Genomic DNA, 21,413 nt, shown 5'->3' with positions numbered 1-21,413 from the left:
AAGCGGTAGGAAATGGATTATTAATCTACTTGTTAATTTACTGTGAATATCTGCTTACTTTCTGTTTTAACATGTTCTATCTACACTTCTGTTAAAATGTAATAATCACTTATTTTTCTGTTGTTTGATACTTTACATAAGTTTCGGGTGATACTACACATTTTGGTATCAATCCAATACCAATAGTTACAAGATCATATATTGACTATAATTAATGTTCTTCTGTGTCTAGGGATGTATTTCCAGACAATAGATAAAAAAGACAAAAGATTTTGTGTTAATAAAAAATATCGACTATGTTCGGTTCATGTACTTGGTATCATTGCAGTCGATGTCTGTGTATGTAGAACCACCCATGGCATTTGTTTACATTCAGGAGCACAAGCTTTCTGTTAGCAGTTAGCTATTGTATCCTCCTACAATGTGTAGTGAAGCATGTTTTGCTATACCTCGTCATGCAGGGATGACACTTGTAAGACATGCAGTTTATTTGTCGCAATGGAGGCGAGCATTCGTGATTTAGATGTAGCTAAAACACTGCCGACTGCGGATGGACACTAGCCGTTCGGCTAACAAAAGCAAGAGCTAAGCATCTCTTGCAGAGCGGACTCTGCAGTGTTTATAGCTTCAACTTGATTGTTAGTTTTTAAGCCAAAATGCGTCCATTTTTCCTTTTCTATTGCCACACTGTTTCTGTGTGTGTTGCCTAACATGCGCGCTGTCGTGTCCGGAAAAAACCTAACGGTATTTTTCAGAAATACTAAAATATCGTTTTTAATTCTTTAGTACCGCGGTACTTTATTAGTACCGGTATTAGACTTAGACTTAGACAAACTTTATTGATCCACAAGGGATATTGTTCCACACAGTCATCATCATCGGCGGTCACTCGAACGAGTATGACGATCCTCCTGGTAGGGGTGTATCCCTTTATGGAGGATGCCTGTGTATGACTTTGTTTAACGTGGGGACACTGGTGCACAGACAGTCACCATACGATCCTTGACAGAATCGGGTCAGGGTCCAGTGGCATGGAGTCCAAGACGACTGGGGACCCTTTTCTGCCGCAGCCTTCTTCCGCCATCGCAGCCGTTGTGGTAGTTCATAAAATCTACCGTCTTTCGCCTGCTCAGCCGTTGAGGTCTTCACCGTATCCCTGGCTAGGGGGCAGTCAGGTACTAGGCCTTTGCCAAGGGCCACCTGGGGTAACAGTAGTAAAGGGGTTAACCTCCTAGTGCCCCAAGACCCCATAGAGGATCCTCCACTGCCGGATGCACTTTAACGTCATGCTCAGGACACAATACACACAGTAGTTCAGTTTCAAATGATGGAAAGTGTAAGGATGGAAAGGATAATGCAGGTATTAAGTAGACTAAAAATGTACCATATTAGCAATATTAAATATAACATATATGTAATATTTACATATTATATATACAGTATATAATATATACTGATATATTATATTATTATTATATTATATTTTTATATAATATATACAATGTATAACAAATCCCAATTACCATGTACAATATTACAGTGTATGTAACAGCTTCAGTAAAAAACATAAACAAAGGGCAGCATAAAATAGAGAGTAGATCCAGCAGAAAATAGACATTATAAACAAAGAGAGGTAGCTAACATAGTAGCGGTCAGGTAATAGACAGATATCATCTAATGATGTATGGCGAGTGATTACACAACTGGATGGATTGCGGAATGAAGGAGTTCTTGAATCGAACACTGTGGGAACGAAGCTGAAGGAGCCCGTTGGAGTATGAGATCTACTGTCCCTCAATTGTCTGGTGGAGTGGGTGGGTCGGATTGTCCATGATGGCAAACAGTTTGTCCAGTGTCCTCCTGTCCCTCACTGACACAAACGCCTCCAACTGCGTGCCAATAGTTTGGCCGGCTTTCCGGATCAGTTTGTCAATCCGGTTTAAGTCCCTTTTGCTGGTGCTGCTGCACCAACAAACCGCTGCAAAGTACAGGGCACTGGCCACAACAGACTGACAAAATATCTCCAACAGCTTGCTGCACACATTAAAGGACCTAAGCTTTAATGTGTGCAGCAAGCTGTTAGAGATATTTTTTCAGTACACCGTACAACCATACTCCACAGTGATTCCGCCCCTCTTTCCACGCCTGTCTGTTGTCTTCTTGGGACTCATATTGAGTTAGCAAAATGGACACAACTTGTATTTTTGTATTTTTTTTGTATTTTGTATTTTTTTGGTCATAAAAAAATACAATAATGTGTGCTTACGGACTGTATCCCTGCAGACTGTATTGATATATATTGATATATAATGTAGGAACCAGAAATATTAATAACAGAAAGAAACAACCCTTTTGTGTGAATGAGTGTAAATGGGGGAGGGATGTTTTTTTGGGTTGGTGCACTAATTGTAAGTGTATCTTGTGTTTTTATGTTGATTTTATTTTTAATTTTAATTTTTGTCTTGTGCGGCCCGGTACCAATCGATCCACGGACCGGTAGCTTTAGGACATGGCTAGCTAGCTAGCGGCTAAAAATCTAGCCGCAGTCTGCAGTGTTTTAGGTACTTCTAAATCACTAATCCTCGCCTCCATGGCGACAAATAAAGTAAGTTTCTTACAAGTATCATCCCTGCAGGACGAGGAATAGCTAAACATGCTTCACTACACACCGTAGCTCACCGGCGTCAAAATGTAAACAAACGCCATTGGTGGATCTACACCTGACATCCACTGTAATGATACCAAGTACAGGAGCGTATCTAGTCGATACTACTATGATTACATCGATATTTTTTAAGCATCACAACATCTTCTTTCGTTTTTTAAAATTCATTTTATATTTATAAACTCAGAAAATATGTCCCTGTACAATATGACCAATGTATGATCCTGTAACGACTTGGTATCGATTGATACTTAAATTTGTGTTATCATCCAAAACTAATGTAAAGCATCCAAACAACAGAAGAATAAGTGATTATTACATTTTAACAGAAATGTAGATAGAACATGTTAAAAGAGAACGTAAGCAGATATTAACAGTAAATGAACAAGTAGATTATCAATTCATTTTCTACCACTTGTCCTTAATAATTTTGACAAAATAATAGAATGATAAATGACACAATATGTTACTGCATAGGTCAGCAGACTAAATTAGGAGCCTTTGTTTGTTTACTTACTACTAAAAGACAAGTTGTCTAGTATGTTCACTATTTTATTTAAGGACAAACTTGCAATAAGAAACATATGTTTAATGTACCCAAAGACTTTTTGTTAAAATAAAGCCAGTAATGCCATTTTTGTGGTCCCCTTTATTTAGAAAAGTATTGAAAAGAACTGAAAAGTATCTAAATAATTTTAGGGTACCAAAATATTGGTATCGGGACACCACAGCACTGAACACATTCTACTAAACAGCGTCTGTAACTTAACGGTCTTTGACCCGATCAACAGGAAACCTGGTACCCACCTTTAGGGGACTGAGGAGCACACGTGTGTAAAAGTTGAGCAAGATCGGTCGAAAAACATGGCCGTCCTGTCAACATGTGTCACCTTAGTTGTCTTTGAAACTTTATTGTTCGTTTAACAAGACAATTGTTTGTGCTCTGTCCTTGGTGTCCTTGCTTGGCGGAGGACTTCCGTCCAACATCATAGACACCTGACCTCACAATGACCGCACTTCCCCACAGAAATATCACACGTCTCCATCTTGTTTATGAGGTCTCTCCGAATGTCATCCTCTGCTGATTTTGTAACACTTCTTCGTCTTGTCTCCTTCCTCAGTTTCGGCAAGCAGCTGGGGGGCCGGCGAGGCTGTGAATGCATCACGTTGGAGCCGTCAGAAATGATCGTGGTAAGAGACGCCGCTTTTGTGACTCTTCCTCTCAGAAACTTTAGAATCACAATCAGTTTTTTGGTTTAACATACAAGGAATTTGACTAGGTAGACTGTGCTGTCTTTGTTCAGTCTACACAACAAATATTAACTAAAAATGTACACAAGTACTTCAATAACTACAGTCGCGATCAAAACTTTACATACACTTGTAAAGAATATAATGTCATGGCTGTCTTGAGTTTCCAGTAATTTCTTATTTTTTGTGATAGAGTGATTGGAGCACATACTTGTTGGTCACAAAAAACATTCATGAAGTTTGGTTCTTTTATGAATTTATTATGGGTCTACTGGAAATGTCACCAATTCTGCTGGGTCAAAAGTATACATACAGCAATGTTAAAGGCCTACTGAAACCCACTACTACCGACCACGCAGTCTGATAGTTTATATATCAATGATGAAATCTTAACATTGCAACACATGCCAACACGGTTAGTGAAGTGCAATTTAAAATTTCCTGCGAAATATCCTGCTGAAAACGTCTCGGTATGATGACGTTTGCGCGTGACGTCACAGATTGTAGCGGACATTTTGGGACACCATTGTGGCCAGCTATTAAGTCGTCTGTTTTCATCGCAAAATTCCACAGTATTCTGGACATCTGTGTTGGTGAATCTTTTGCAATTTGTTTAATGAACAATGAAGACAGCAAAGAAGAAAGCTGTAGGTGGGAAGCGGTGTATTAGCGGCTGGCTGCAACAACACAACCAGGAGGACTTTGAGTTGGATAGCAGACGCGCTACCGTGAGTACAGCTTTGGCTTCCAAACATTTGATCGCTTGCCCGTACGTGCGTGCCGCTATGTGCATGTCACGTACGTAACTTTGGGGAAATATATGTGCTGTATGAACTTTACGGAGGTGAACGGTGCTGTGGGATTGAGTGTGTTGTGCGGGTGTTTGAGTTGTATTGGTGGGTTATATGGACGGGAGGGGGGAGGTGTTTGTTATGCGGGATTAATTTGTGGCATATTAAATATAAGCCTGGTTGTGTTGTGGCTAATAGAGTATATATATGTCTTGTGTTTATTTACTGTTTTAGTCATTCCCAGCTGAATATCAGGTCCCACCCGCCTCTCTGAATCGCTTCCACTGCCCTCTAATCCTTCACTCTCACTTTCCTCATCCACAAATCTTTCATCCTCGCTCAAATTAATGGGGAAATCGTCGCTTTCTCGGTCCGAATCGCTCTCGCTGCTGGTGGCCATGATTGTAAACAATGTGCAGATGTGAGGCGCTCCACGACCTGTGACGTCACGCTACTTCCTGTACAGGCAAGGCTTTTTTATCAGCGACCAAAAGTTGCGAACTTTATCGTCGATGTTCTCTACTAAATCCTTTCAGCAAAAATGTGGCAATATCGCGAAATGATCAAGTATGACACATAGAATGGACCTGCTATCCCCGTTTAAATACGAAAAATTCATTTCAGTAGGCCTTTAATATTTGCTTACATGTCCCTTGGCAAGTATTCACTGCAATAAGGCTCAATTTTTGTTTTCCAAAATAAGAGAACAATTTCAACTCAAATTATGGGAAAAAAAGTGCCAACATGGCACTGCCATATTTATTATTGAAGTCACAAAGTGCATTATTTTTTTTTTTAACATGCCTCAAAACAGCAGCTTGGAATTTGAGATATGCTCTCCCTGAAATAATCCTGATACCCACTACAACTATGGGAACTACTATACTTTGACTTTCACAAAGTCTAAGTCTAAGAAAGTGCATTATTCTTTATTTTTTTTAAACATGCCTCAAAACAACAGCTACAAAAACAATGAAGGCACACAGCTTCAGTCCAGAGTATACTAGAGTAATAAAGTAAACAATAACATAGTCCTCCTTTAGTGCAAGACTGCCTGGCATACTGTATAACAGGAAATTATAAACTGGGCTCAATCTGCCCTGCTCTAACGTATTTGTATGAGTAACACAAATGTGCTGCAAGCTAGTGGTGAGTGCTTGAAGTGGCCTACCAGTCAGTCAGATATTCTGAAATGCTGCGTTGACACAGGGCACCTCCGTTCACTGCAAGCTGAAAAGTGTGCGCCATGCAGGGCAGACTCGCCACACCAAACTCCACCGCCGTCTTTGCCATACTGCGTACGTTGTCCCTGACCACAACGTGAGCTTTCGCCCTTTTGTTGTATTTTTGTTTTTTCTCTGCCTAGTCTTTAAGCGACAACTGTGTGGTACTACTTTTTTTCCGCTGTTTGCTTTTCATCCATCTTCCGCTTGTATTCATCGTGTATCTCCTTATGATTCTTGAAGAGGTGGGAGATCAAATTGCTCGTATTAAAAGGAAGACGTCTTGGTTCCTCCTCGCATAACCAACTTTTTGCAGTCATTGCAAATTGCCAGTTTTTTATCCGTCAGAGACACTTTAAAATAATCCCAAACCATAGACGTGGTGTCGTTAGTCAGTCACCGAGCGAGCTCGCTTGCTAGCCACGGCTACAGCACCGGCAACAACACACTCTTGTTGTTTTAATGCTCCGCTCGCAGCGGTTTGATGAGGTCATCAAGCGTCGCCAGTAAACCTCTCATGCTGCAGTCGTCAACTCCTGTGTTGTGTGTGGGAGAGGGGGGAGGGGAGAGGGCAGAAGGGAGTCATTCATTTTACTTTTTGAAACCGATACCGATAATTTCCGATATTACATTTTAAAGCATTTATCGACCGATAATATCGGCCACATCTCTATATACCAGGGGTGTCCAAACTTTTTCCACTGAGGGCCGCACACGGAAAAATTAAAGCATGCGGGGGCCATTTTGATATTTTTCATTTTCAAACCATAACAAAATATATGGATTTTTTATTTATTTTACCTTTAGGGGTTCCAGGGACCATAAAGGGTCTCAGTCATTAAAATGTTAAAAAATAAGTCCGATTATTATTATTTTTTTATTATTTAACGCTTACAGTAAATCTCTATATCAACTTCAAGTTGATATAAAGTAATACAAATTAAAAAAAATGTTTTATTTGTTTTCTGTCAAAAACAACTTAGTTTTTTTATAGTAAAACTGAAATATGCAGTATTTAGTAATTAGAGCCCTAAAAGATCAATAATGCAGGACACCATTGATTTAAATTTTTTCCTATTTTTGAGTAATCACAGTGAAAAGATAAATAAAAAAATCACTAAATATATTTGGGATCCAAAAGGTGCCCCACTCATAAAGTGATACATTTTTATTAGGTTTTTCTTTTACTTTCAACACTTAAGTTACGAGATCAACTTCAGATATGTCTGTCGATTTTATGCTGGAACTATTATTTTGTTTGTTTTATGCGCTTTTGTCAAAGAAAACTTTGATGTTTTTGTATGGCTACTACACAATATATGCAATATTTACCACATAAAACATTTTAAAGTGAAATATTTGAAGTAATTGGAGCCCTGAAAATAATTCATTATAACATGGATTTTTTGTCATTATTGTTTTTTTTTTGAGCAATGGCAAAAAAAGAAAAATAATGAAAGACAAAAGAAAAAAAAACAGCCTACACGGCAGCTTTTGTGTCAACATTGCAACTTTTTCTCGTTAGAGTTCACCTCATTCCACTTTTTTTAATGTTCTTTTTTATTTTTACAATAGTATTTCCAGAATGTGTGGCGGGCCGGTAAACAATTAGCTGCGAGCCGCACTTTGGACACCCCTGCTATATATGAACAGTTTCTTAAACTGGATCATACCAATCATACTGTTAATACCGTCTCGTCAGGATGCGCCATTTTGTTATTTACGTGCCTCCACTTTGACAGCGTTCATTACGGTCAGCCATGTTGTAGTTTTAGGGCTTCCATATAAAGTCTACTGACAGATATGTGTTAGAATAGCATGCTACTTTATATTAGAAATGGCAACAGTGGAGGATGCATGTGCATGTACGAGCCAGTCTGCCCCACAACAAGATGATAGATAAAGAGGAGGAGCTTATCGATTACAATGGCACTTTGGGTAAATTCTTTATCATAAATTCCAAACTGCTCATTTGGAGAACGTATGCAGGAAGGCAAGATTGTTTTATTAATACAAACCCCGTTTCCATATGAGTTGGGAAATTGTGTTAGATGTAAATATATGTAGCTCTACCATGCCTCCATGTTGTGATTTCACATTTTGGGGACTTATGCAGATCTCAAATATACAAAAAAACAGGTAGCATTAGGTGATAACTTTTGCTTTTGCATCATAGATCTTTTTATTAAACGACTGGAGTGCATGATGAAGGGAAAAGGAAAACTTTCTTTGACAAAAATAGTACAGGACATGACTTTCACACCAACAGTGGAGTAGCAACATTTTAAAGCGCATGCAGAGCTGGATAAAACTGCTGGATGCTGACCACTTGGAATACTTCGAATGCAGCTACTGCCATCTTGTGGAGTGCATGGAGAACTGCATTAAAAAGTTGCCTAATGCCGCAGCTGTTAATGCAGTTCAAGTTAAAAGTACCAATGATAGTCACACACACACTAGGTGTGGCGAAATTATTCTTTGCATTTGACACATCACCCTTGATCACCCCCTGGGAGGTGAGGGGAGCAGTGGGCAGCAGTGGTGGCCACGCCCGGCAATCATTTTTGGTGATTTAACCCCCAATTCCAACCCTTGATGCTGAGTGCCAAGCAGGGAGGTAATGGGTCCCATTTTTATAGTCTTTGGTATTCACCCAGCGCTAATTGGAGAGCCAAGCGGTAAAATGACGCCGTAGTTCAAACAATAACACACCTACGCTATATTGCCAAAAGTATTTGGCCACCTGCCTTGACTCACATATGGAGGGGCCCGCTACAAACTGTTCCCACAAGGTTGGGAGCATGGAATTGTCCAAAATGTTTTGGTATCCTGGAGCATTCAAAGTTCTTTTCACTGGAACTAAGGGGCCAAGCCCAACTCCTGAAAAGAAACCCCACAGCATAATTCCTCCTCCACCAAATTTCACACTCGGCACAATGCACTCCGAAATGTACCGTTCTCCTGGCAACCTCCAAACCTACACTCGTCCATCAGATTGCCAGATGGAAAAGCGTGATTCATCACTCCAGAGAAGGCGTCTCTACTGCTTTAGAGTCCAGTGGCGACGTGCTTTACACCACTGCATTGGACTCGGTGATGTATGGTTTAGATGCAGCTGCACGGCCATGGAAACCCATTCCATGAAACTCTCTGCATAGCAACTGGCTGTGCAGAAAGTCTTTGCACTATGCGCTCCAGCATCCGCTGACCCCTCTCTGTCAGTTTACGTGGCCTACCACATGGTGGCTGAGTTGCTGTTGTTCCTAAACTCTTCCATTTTCTTATAATAAAGCCGACAGTTGACTTTGGAATATTTAGGAGCGAGGACATTTCACGATTGGATTTGGTGCACAGGTGGCATCCTATGACAGTTCCACGCTGGAAATCACTGAGCTCCTAAAAGAGCGGCCCATTCTTTCACAAATGTTTGTAGAAACGGTCTCCATGCCCAAGTGCTTGATTTTATACACTTGTGGCCCGGGCCAAGTGATTAGGACACCTGATTATGATCATTTGGATGGGTGGCCAAATACTTTTGGCATTATAGTGATCTTTGCATGTGTTTGTTCTAAACCAGGGGTCACCAACGCGGTGCCCGCGGGCACCAGGTAGCCCGTAAGGACCAGATGAGTAGCCCGCTGGCCTGTTCTAAAAATAGCTCAAATAGCAGCACTTACCAGTGAGCTGCCTCTATTTTTTTAATTTTGTTTATTTACTAGCAAGCTGGTCTCGCTTTGCTCGACATTTGTAATTCTAAGAGAGACAAAACTCAAATAGAATTTGAAAATCCAAGAAAATATTTTAAAGACTTGGTCTTCACTAACTGACAAAGAAACAGATAACAGATTTGGTGTCCAGTTCAAAGTGTGACATGATTTATTTAAAAATTTGAGAGTTGACTTTTGTATTTTACATGAGTTATTATTTGTACAAACATGGTGCAAAGTAATGCATGATTTGTTAAAAAATGTTAGTGGCTAGCTAGTTAAAATGGGATATTGTGATTTCACAAGACTGTCTTAGAAGTGATCATTTGAAAATGTTCAGTTTGAAAAATGTGCACTTAGAGAAAATATCAAAATAAAGTGTTGCATATTGATATTTATCTGTTTCTATATATATTTCTTGTGAGAAATCATTAAGATGATCAGTGTTTCCACAAAGATAAATATAATTAATTATTAATAATAACATAAAGTTAAAGGTAAATTGAGCAAATTGGCTATTTCTGGCAATTTATTTAAGTGTGTATCAAACTGGTAGCCCTTCGCATTAATCAGTACCCAAGAAGTAGCTCTTGGTTTCAAAAAGGTTGGGGACCCCTGTTCTAAACTATTTGCCTAATGATCGTCAGCGGGGTAAAATACAAAAATTAGCCGCACCGTTTTATAAGCCGCGGGGTTCGAAGCGTAGGAAAAAAAGTAGAGGCTTATAGTCGGTACGGTATGTAAAACACAACCTGTCACGACGTGGTTTTCGCTTACTGCGGGGTCGTACTCCCAGGAAGGCAAACGAACGACTCCGGACAGGACTTGCAGGTAGGAACATGATTTAATTTTAAGAAACAATCAACGAGGTACAAAACAGAAAACAACCCCAAGGCAAGCGTGCCTATCGCACGCGGAAGCTAAGGCAAAAACTTAGGACATGAAACTATAGACATGAACCTCACGAAACTGTGGCATGAAACAACTAGCATTAACTATGGCATAGAACAAACACGAAACTGTGGCATGAAACCAATAGCATTAACTATGGCATAGAACAAACACGAAACTGTGGCATGAAACAACTAGCATTAACTATGGCATAGAACAAACACGAAACTGTGGCATGAAACCAATAGCATTAACTATGGCATAGAACAAACACGAAAATGTGGCATGAAACAACTAGCATTAACTATGTCATAGAACAAACACGAAACTGTGGCATGAAACCAATAGCATTAACTATGGCTGAGAACAAACACGAAACTGTGGCATGAAACAACTAGCATTAACTATGGCATAGAACAAACACGAAACTGTGGCATGAAACCAATAGTATTAACTATGGCATAGAACAAACACGAAACTGTGGCATGAAACAACTAGCATTAACTATGGCATAGGACAAACACGAAACTGTGGCATGAAACCAATAGCATTAACTATGGCATAGAACAAACACGAAAATGTGGCATGAAACAACTAGCATTAACTATGGCATAGAACAAACACGAAACTGTGGCATGAAACTAATAGCATTAACTATGTCATAGAACAAACACGAAACTGTGGCATGAAACCAATAGCATTAACTATGGCTGAGAACAAACACGAAACTGTGGCATGAAACAACTAGCATTAACTATGGCATAGAACAAACACAAAACTGTGGCATGAAACAACTAGCATTAACTATGGCATAGAACAAACACGAAACTGTGGCATAAAACAAGTAGCATTAACTATGGCATAGAACAAACACGAAAATGTGGCATGAAACCAATAGCATTAACTATGGCATAGAACAAACACGAAACTGTGGCATGAAACAACTAGCATTAACTATGGCATAGAACAAACACGAAACTGTGGCATGAAACCAATAGCATTAACTATGGCATAGAACAAACACGAAAATGTGGTGTGAAACAACTAGCATTAACTATGGCATAGAACAAACAAGAAACTGTGGCATGAAACTAATAGCATTAACTATGGCATAGAACAAACACGAAACTGTGGCATGAAACCAATAGCATTAACTATGGCTGAGAACAAACACGAAACTGTGGCATGAAACAACTAGCATTAACTATGGCATAGAACAAACACAAAACTGTGGCATGAAACAAGTAGCATTAACTATGGCATAGAACAAACACGAAACTGTGGCATAAAACAAGTAGCATTAACTATGGCATAGAACAAACACGAAAATGTGGCATGAAACCAATAGCATTAACTATGGCATAGAACAAACACGAGACTGTGGCATGACACCAATAGCATTAACTATGGCATGGAACAAACACAAAACTGTGGCATGAAACAACTAGCATTAACTACGGCATAGAACAAACACGAAACTGTGGCATGAAACAACTAGCATTAACTATGGCATAGAACAAACACGAAACTGTGGCATGAAACCAATAGCATTAACTATGGCATAGAACAAACACGAAACTGTGGCATGAAACCAATAGCATTAACTCTGGCAGAGAACAAACACGAAACTGTGCCATGAAACCAATAGCATTAACTATGGTAGAGAACAAACACAAAACTGTGGCATGAAACCAATAGCATTAACTATGGCAGAGAACAAACACAAAACTGTGGCATGAAACCAATAATGACGCTAGGACAACTGACTGGCAAAGGCAGGCTTAAATAGTCCTTTGATTAGAAACAGGTGCGCGTCCCGAACACCAGAGGCAGGTGAAAAATCATAAGTAGCCATGGTAACTAAAACAAACTCAGGTATCAAACAGGAACTAAAAGAGTCCAAAACTAACAGAACATAACAAAAACATGATCCGGACCATGGATCATGACACAACCAATGCTGTAGTGGCGCTGAAACTGCTGCAAAATGCGCTCGCACATGTCGCAGTTTAGTACCCAGAGCTCCAAAATGAAAAGTCGCTGGATAGAGGGATGTTTTCTAAGTTGTTGTTGTAGACGTCGACGAAACACACAATTATTGTGAAAGGAGAAAGTGAGCTCGTAAAACTGCCCAATCAGCTAATTAGCGCCCTGGGAGCAGTGTAGTCATGCCAGCACAGTGGTGACATTCACTGTCTGTTCGTGCCTGTGTGCACACACACACACACACACATGCACACACGCATATAAAAAGTCAGTGAGGAAACTGCAAGTACACTGCAAAAAGTCAGTGTTCAAAAACAAGAAAAAACTAAAATGAGGGGTATTTTATTTGAACTAAGCAAAATTATCTGCCAATAGAACAAGAAAATTTGGCTTGTCAAGACTTTCCAAAACAAGTAAAATTTGCTAACTTCAATGAACCCAAAAATACCTTAAAATAAGTATATTCTCACTAATAACAAGTGCACTTTTCTTGGTAGAAAAAAAAAGAGACATTTTTGCTCAATATGTTGAAAAATATTCTTAAATTAAGTAAATACAAGGAGGGATGATGTTTGATAAGAAATTGAGTTCGAGCCCATTATCAAATCCTCTTATCGAACCGATTCCTTATCGATTCTCTTATCGAATCCAGATAGGTTGTTGTATATGAAAAAAAAAACAATATTTGGTTTAACAAAAGCTCACTTTTATTTTATAAGAAAAAATAAAAATAATAAATAAATATTGACTGTTACCCCCCTAAAAAAAAAAAAAAAAAAAAAAAAAAAATGTTGTTACCCAAAGTATATTAAGTGGGATTTTTCAGAAAAACAAATATATACAGTAACACAAAAACAACCTGTCTCTGTGATCACTATAGGTCAGACCTGGGCATTCTGCGGCCCGCGGGCCGCATCCGGCCCTTTGTGCGTCCCTGTCCGGCCCGCGTGAGGCCAATTATAAATTACAAAATAAATTTAAAAAAGTATCTATGTCGAGTGTGCAATACAACGGTGCTGCTTTTGTTTTGAAAATCGTTATTTGTATTACTTCCGTGTGGACGTATGCGTGATTGTGAGTGAATGTGAACAACTGCAATTACAAAATAAAGTTGAAAAAACATCTATGTCCTGCGCGCAATACAACTGTGCTGCTTTTATTTTGAAAAGTATTATTTATGGGCGTGTGTCCGTGTGTAACCTGCGAGTGAAGGTGCACATGCAGCGACAAGTGATGCACGGTTTACACCCGAGACGCCAAAAAGAGAAAAGTTGATGAGGAATGGCGTGTTTTCAACAACACATGAACTGCAAAGCAACGTCCCCTCACCTAAGGTGCGTGCCTGCGCATTTGCGAACTGCTCAAGTGTCTGCTGCGCGCAGCAAGTATATGCCGCGCACCAAATGAAATCCCATCTGAATTATAAACAAAATAAACATATTTATTCTATGGAATTTTGCAATGCAACTTTGAGTGACAGTGACAACAAGCGGCCCTAATGGTGTTCGTCAACACCGTTCAATTATTGTAACGTCTATCGAGATGCTTCGAGGACAGGAATTATATCGATCACTTTATTGAACAAAACTGTTTATATTCGGACATAACCACACCAAAAACATGAGTAAAACAATTCAATCTCGAAAAACTAGTCATTTTCTGCCGTACAAACCAGGCCAAAACCAACTTGTCATCTGTCACCAACACGCATAGCACTAAACCACTGGTGCGTTTAAGGCCACACAAAAAGTCGGACAACTCAAACACCACACAAAGTTACACTATGACTCCTCAGTCATACGTGTGCTTATTTTACTGTCATTTATTATTAATGTTAATTTATATATATTAGTCATGGAATGCTGTTACACACACTATGTTGAAGTATTACTATTATTATTATTATTATTTATCTTACGGTATATATCAAAAATAATATTGAGCAAAATTTAATTGAAATATTGTCGATGTGGCCCTCCGGCAGTGCTCGGGTAGCTCATGCGGCCCCCGGTAAAAATTAATTGCCCACCCCTGCTATAGGTGAATAGCCATGCCTTGAGGCGTTTTTTCCGGTCCATTATTTTTGCTGCTTGTGTGACATCACAGAAAATGACGTAGCTCAGTCTAATGACTGAGCTACGTCATTTCCTGTGATGTCCCACAGGGCATTTCTTGTGGGACGGGATTCATTCCCAGGGATTCGAATAAAGAACCAACTCTTTTTCTTTACTATAGTGGCCTCGATAACGGGAACCGGTTCTCAAAAAGGGATTTGAGTCCATGGAATCGGTTCTTTTCTTATCGAATGGTTCTTTTCTTATGGAATGGTTCTTTTCTTATCCAACAACCGGGAGAACTGGTTTCGAACATCATCCCCAAATGCAAGTGCCATTATCTTGACATAATGATATGCGCTCGGCATTACATTTCTTGAAACCAGCAAACTTATACTAAAAACTAGTTTATTGTTCTTAATGGAAAGGCAACAAGGCAAGCGCTTGTTACTCTCGGGGTCTCCTAGCCGCTCAGGCAAATCATATGGTCTAAAATTGCATTTTTCCATCGATAACATGACATCATCGCGCCAAGTGCGTGCTCTTTCAGTCAATTAGTGCGCATATATACAGACCGGCCAAACATTTTTTAATTGTAATTTTGAAGAATTTATCTGAATGTGCATGAACTATTTCTGTTCAAAATTTTTAGAAATGTTAAATGTTTAAATATTAACTGTCCGTTTACTGTACTGTGCCAACTGTACTACTATATGAGTACGTTTTTTCTATTGTTTCTATCGTTTTAATTATGAGACAAAATTGCGTCAAAGTCTTTTTTTTTTTTTTCATGCTTGAAATAAGAAATTATTACTTTAAAGAAGTAGTTTTATACTTGTGAGTGTTGATGACACAGCTTTGCAACAGTTGATATTCTAGTTTCAAGCATGTTTTACTCAATATAGGTCATCAAATCTCAGCAACAAGCTGTAATATCTTACTGAGATCATTTAGGACCAAAACCCTTACAACAAGTAAAACACTCTTAACATAAAATCTGCTTAGTGAGAAGAACTATCTTATCAGACAGAATATAAGCAAATATCACCCTTATTTGAGATATTTAATCTTACTTAGATTTCAGTTTTTGCAGTGTGTGGTCACATTGCAGCTGCTCTCAGTGCTGCTGGTCATGTGATGTCCTTCGTTCCGTATGTCCGAGCGAGGCAGCGAGAGAGAGATTGTCATTAGGTTGCATTTTAAACGTCTTCCCCTCCCCCGTTGCGCCGCCATCACGCAGGCCCGCCCCCACCTTCGGACTCCAGACCGTCTGTTTGTCTCACGAGGCTCGTTAAAACCAGACGAGGTGATCCAACACTGGCCACTTTTACTACTCCAGTTTATAGCAGTAGTATTGCTGTGGTATCTTACATATTGTATCTAGGGCTGCAACTAACGATTAATTTTATAAACGATTAATCTGTCGATTATTACTTCGATTAATCGATTAATAATCGGATAAAAGAGACAAACTACATTTCTATCCTATCCAGTATTTTGTTGAAAAAAAACAGCATACTGGCACCATACTTATTTTGATTATTGTTTCTCAGCTGTTTGTAAATGTTGCAGTTTATAAATAAAGGTTTATTAAAAAAATAAAAAAATAAATTAAAAAAATATATTAAAAAAAAAAAAAAAACCTCTGCGCATGCGCATAGCATAGATCCAACGAATCGATGACTAAATTAATCGGCAACTATTTTAATAATCGATTTTAATCGATTTAATCGATTAGTTGTTTCAGCCCTAATTGTATCACACACCTACACTAGTCAATAAATACTCTGAAACGCTATAATAGTTAGTAAAATCGGTTTATCCAATATAAAAGTCCAATTAATTACAGACAACCACTGTTTATTTTAGCGCTGGTGGTGCATTATTTAATACTGAGAGCCTGTTCTTAGCTGCAAAACTTCTTATTCCATAGAATGCAAAAGTGTGCAGCATTAATGTAATGGCAGCTAGCCGCACTCACCATTGTTACGGAAATACATTTTTAAGAAGCCAACAAAAATATCAAATGTTTTTTCTTCCATGGAAGAACATAAGTCAGGATTTCACTGGCTTTTTTTTGTGTGATTGTCATGGCTAAAATGACTGAATTTGGAGTTTTGAGGTCTATTTTCTTTCAATACCACCGGACCTATTCGTTATTGTAAGTGTTCTTTGTAACCTATAAACAGGATTTGGTAACACTTTAGTATGGGGAACATATTCCCCATTAATTAGTTGCTTATTTACATGCAAATTAGTAACATATTGGCTCTTAATTAGTCATTATTAAGGCCTTATTAATGCCTTATTCGGCATGGCCTTATTATACAACCACCATTACTAACCCTAACCCCAACCCTAACGTTAAGTTCTCTTAACCAAATAACTCTAAATTAAGTCTTTGTTACCTAGAATATGTTCCCCTAGTGTCCAAATAACTCTAAATTAAGTCTTTGTTACTTACAATATGTTCCCCATACTAAAGTGTTACCCAGGATTTTAACAAAAATTCAAAAAAGTAGACACTAGATGGCAGTAAAAGCCCATACTCAGAGATCATTGTCAAACTACTTTACTGTTTTAATTCATTATTACTAATAATGGTAATAATTAAAGCATTCCTTATTTTTGCGCTGTTTCCTCTGTCGTCCACAAATTGCAAATATTGTCAAATATTGTATAACATTACATGTTGTGTAGACCAGTGTTTTTCAACCACTGTGCCGCGGCACACTAATGTGCCATGAGATATTGTCTGGTGTGCCGTGGGAGATTATGCAACTTCACCTAATTGGTCCAAAAAGTATTTTTTGCAAAACAATAATTATAATATTGAAGCTTTTATTAGTAGATTGCACAGTACAGTGCATACTCCGTACAATTGACCACTAAATGGTAACACCCGAATACGTTTTTCAACTTGTTTAAGTCGGGATCCACGTAAATCGATAATGTGCCGTTGTCTAGTGCGGTGTTTTTCAACCTTTTTTGGTATGTAAAAGGTATATAACGCTTAAACCAAACATGAACAAAAGGCAAGTCCCGCTAGGAAAAGGCACTGAAGCATAGGGAAGGCTATGCAAAACTAAAGTAAAACTGAACTGGCTACAATGTAAACAAAAACAGAATGCTGGACGACAGCAAAAACTTACAGCGTGTGGACCAGAGACGGCGTCCACAAAGTACATCCGTACATGACATGACAATCAACAGTGTCCCCACAAAGAAATATAGAGTACGCACAACTTAAATAGTCTTGATTGTGGAAACAAAGCAAGTGCGGGCAATAGAACTCAAAGGAAGGCGTGACGCTGCTACAGGAGAACACCAACAAAACAGGAAGGGTCACCAAATTAACAGCGCAAGACAGGAACTAAAGCACTACACACAGGAAACTACAATAAAAACTCAAAATAAGACACGACAACCTGGTGGAGTTTCATTTTTTAACCTTTTCTGCTGGGGGTGTGCCTCCATTTTTTTTTTAATGAAAAAAATGTGCCTTGGCTCAAAAAAGGTTGAAAAACACTGGTGTAGACCACAAGGAAGTGTTTTACATTTAAATGTTTGCTCTGTCGTCCACAAGTTGCAATTTATTGTCTGTGTATTTGATACACTTAAAAAGTGTTTGTCCATCTTAAACATTCATTTATGTTCTAAAACATTTACCACCGCACCTTAAGAGCATTTATAAACTGTTAAGAGTGATCTATAGCGCTAATTTTTGTTGGTAAAGGAGAGACGATGAGAGATTATCATCACACATCAACATCTCTAACATGTAAATAAATGCTGCCTTTTTGCTAGGTTAGCATTGCAAATAAAATATGTCCTTAATTGTTTTGCCCAGGATAAATAATGTTAGGTAAATATGTAAATACATGAATATATACCACAAAACCCAAAACCAGTGAAGTTGGCACAATAAAACAAGATACTTAAAGGCCTACTGAAATGAATTTTTTTTATTTAAACGGGAATAGCAGATCCATTCTATGTGTCATACTTGATCATTTCGCAATATTGCCATATTTTTGCTGAAAGGATTTAGTAGAGAAAATCGACGATAAAGTTTGCAACTTTTGCTCGCTGATAAAAAAAGCCGTGCCTGTAGCGTGACGTCACAGGAGCTAGTATTCCTCACAATTTTCCTTTGTTTACAATGGAGCGAGAGAGATTCGGACCGAGAAAGTGACGATTACCCCATTAATTTGAGTGAGGATGAAAGATTCGTAGATGAGGAACGTTACAGTGAATGACTAGAGAGGCAGTGATGGACGTATCTTTTTTCGCTCTGACCGTAACTTAGGTACAAGCTGGCTCATTGGATTCCACACTCTCTCCTTTTTCTATTGTGGATCACGGATTTGTATTTTAAACCACCTCAGATACTATATCCTCTTGAAAATGAGAGTCGAGCACGCGAAATGGACATTCACAGTGACTGAACATGTAAATACACGATTAATAATTTTCAGCTTTGCGAAGCTAAAAAAATAGAAGCTAAGTTAGCTACAGAGCTAACGTGATAGCAGGCTCAAATGCAGATAGAAACACAATTTTAAAAAAACCCTGACTGGAAGGATAGACAGAAGATCAACAATACTATTAAACCATGAACATGTAAATACACGATTAATAATTTTCAGCTTTGCGAAGCTAAAAAAAATAGAAGCTCACCTAGCTACGTAGCCAACGTGATAGCATCAGTCTCAAATGCAGATAGAAACTAAATTTAAAAAAAAACTGACTGGAAGGATAGACAGAAGATCAACAATACTATTAAACCATGAACATGTAAATACACAGTTAATATTTTTCAGCTTGGCGAAGCTAAAAAAAATAGAAGCTAACCTAGCTACGTAGCCAACGTGATAGCATCAGTTTCAAATGCAGATAGAAACTAAATAAATAAAAACCCTGACTGGAAGGATAGACAGAAGATCAACAATACTATTAAACCATGAACATGTAAATACACGGTTAATATTTTTCAGCTTGGCGAAGCTAAAAAAATAGAAGCTAACTTAGATGCGGCGGCGGGCGTTGTACGCTTTTGACGACACCCCGGCCGCCATCAGAGTCGGCAAGAAACATATATTTCCCCAAAGTTACGTACGTGACATGCACATATCGACACGCACGTACGGGCAAGCGATCAAATGTTTGGAAGCCAAAGCTGTACTCACCGTAGTGCGTCTGCTATCCTGCTCAAAACACAACACAACCTCCTGGTGTTGGTGTTGCTACAGCCAGCCGCTAATACACCGACCGCACCTACAACTTTCTTATTTGCAGTCTCCATTGTCCATTAAACAAATTGCAAAAAGATTCACCATCACAGATGTCCAGAATACTGTGGAATTTTGTCGAAGAAAACAGAGGTATTTGAATTGGGTCCAAACACTTCTCTTGACCTCGTGACGTCACGCGCATACGTCATCATACCGCGACGTTTTCAAGCGGAAGTTTACTGGGAAGTTTAAAATTGCACTTTATAAGTTAACCCGACCGTATTGGCATGTGTTGCAATGTTAAGATTTCATCATTGATATATAAACTATCAGACTGCGTGGTCGCTAGTAGTGGCTTTCAGTAGGCCTTTAACGTCTGAACTGGTAAACTTGATTATTTTTTGCAAATATTAGCTCATTTGGAATTTGATGCCTGCAATATGTTTAAAAAAAGCTGACACAAGTGGCAAAAAAGACTGAGAAAGTTGAGGAATGCTCATCAAACACTTATTTGGAACATCCCACAGGTGAACAGGCTAATTGGGAACAGGTGGGTGCCATGATTGGGTATAAAAGCAGCTTCCATGAAATGCTCAGTCATTCGCAAACAAGGACGGGGCGAGGGTCACCACTTTGTGAACAAATGAGTGAGCAAATTGTCGAACAATTTAAGAACAACATTTCTCAACCAGCTATTGCAAGGAATTTAGGGATTTCACCATCTACGGTCCGTAATATCATCAAAAGGTTCAGAGAATCTGGAGAAATCACTGCACGTAAGCGGCAAGCCTGAAAACCAACATTGAATTGCCTGTGACCTTCGATCCATCAGGCGGTACTGCATCAAAAAACGACATCGGTGTGTAAAGGATATCCCCACATGGGCTCAGGAACTCTTCAGAAAACCATTGTCAGTAACTACACTTGGTCGCTACATCTGTAAGTGCAAGTTAAAACTCTACTATGCAAAGCGAAAGACATTTATCAACAACACCCAGAAACGCCGCCGGCTTCGCTGGGCCCAAGCTCATCTAAGATGGACTGATGCAAAGTGGAAAAGTGTTTTGTGGTCTGACAAGTCCACATTTCAAATTGTTTTTGGAAACTGTGGACGTCGTGTCCTCCGGACCAAAGAGGAAAAGAACCATCCAGACTGTTCTAGGCGCAAAGTTCAAAGTGATCAATGCGCTGCCAAAAGTAGTTCCTCGGCGTTAGCACTTACAATAACAATATCACTAACACTTGGTTAATATTCAGGTCGCGACATGTAAATTGAGTATCGTTGGCACTTTGTGGATGTTTTGTTTTTTTGTGAGGGTTCCCGGTTCGAGCTCCGCTTCCGCCATCCTAGTCACTGCCGTTGTGTCCTTGGGCAAGACACTTTCCCCACCTGCTCCCAGTGCCACCCACACTGGTTTAAATATAACTTGGATATTGGGTTTCACGATGTAAAAGCGCTTTGAGTCACTATAGAAAAGCGCTATATAAATATAATTCACAAAAAAAAAATTCACTTATCGGCGCTATTGAGCACTTCCATTAGCTGCATTGTTAACCTTGTATTGGCCATATTTTACGAGTTACACATAAAAAAATCAGTGTTTAAAAACA

The 21,413-nt window shown here is 38.9% G+C and overlaps 1 protein-coding gene across 3 annotated transcripts in view; it reads left to right on the top strand.

Annotated features, from left to right (window-relative positions):
• The window catches only part of rapgef6 (Rap guanine nucleotide exchange factor (GEF) 6), a 265,100-nt gene that overhangs the window by 88,814 nt on the left and 154,873 nt on the right, over positions 1–21,413 (top strand). For all 3 annotated transcript variants that reach the window (XM_062070137.1, XM_062070138.1, XM_062070136.1), the window contains exon 5: positions 3,787–3,856. In XM_062070137.1, coding sequence (XP_061926121.1) covers positions 3,787–3,856 — 70 coding nt within the window. The remainder of the gene's footprint in view (positions 1–3,786; positions 3,857–21,413) is intronic.

Source organism: Entelurus aequoreus, linkage group LG14 (assembly GCF_033978785.1).
Source record: "Entelurus aequoreus isolate RoL-2023_Sb linkage group LG14, RoL_Eaeq_v1.1, whole genome shotgun sequence".
In the NCBI taxonomy this organism is placed as follows: Eukaryota; Metazoa; Chordata; class Actinopteri; order Syngnathiformes; family Syngnathidae; genus Entelurus; species Entelurus aequoreus.
The sequence above is the reverse complement of the archived record's forward strand: the minus strand, read 5'-3'. Positions and strand labels throughout refer to the sequence as shown.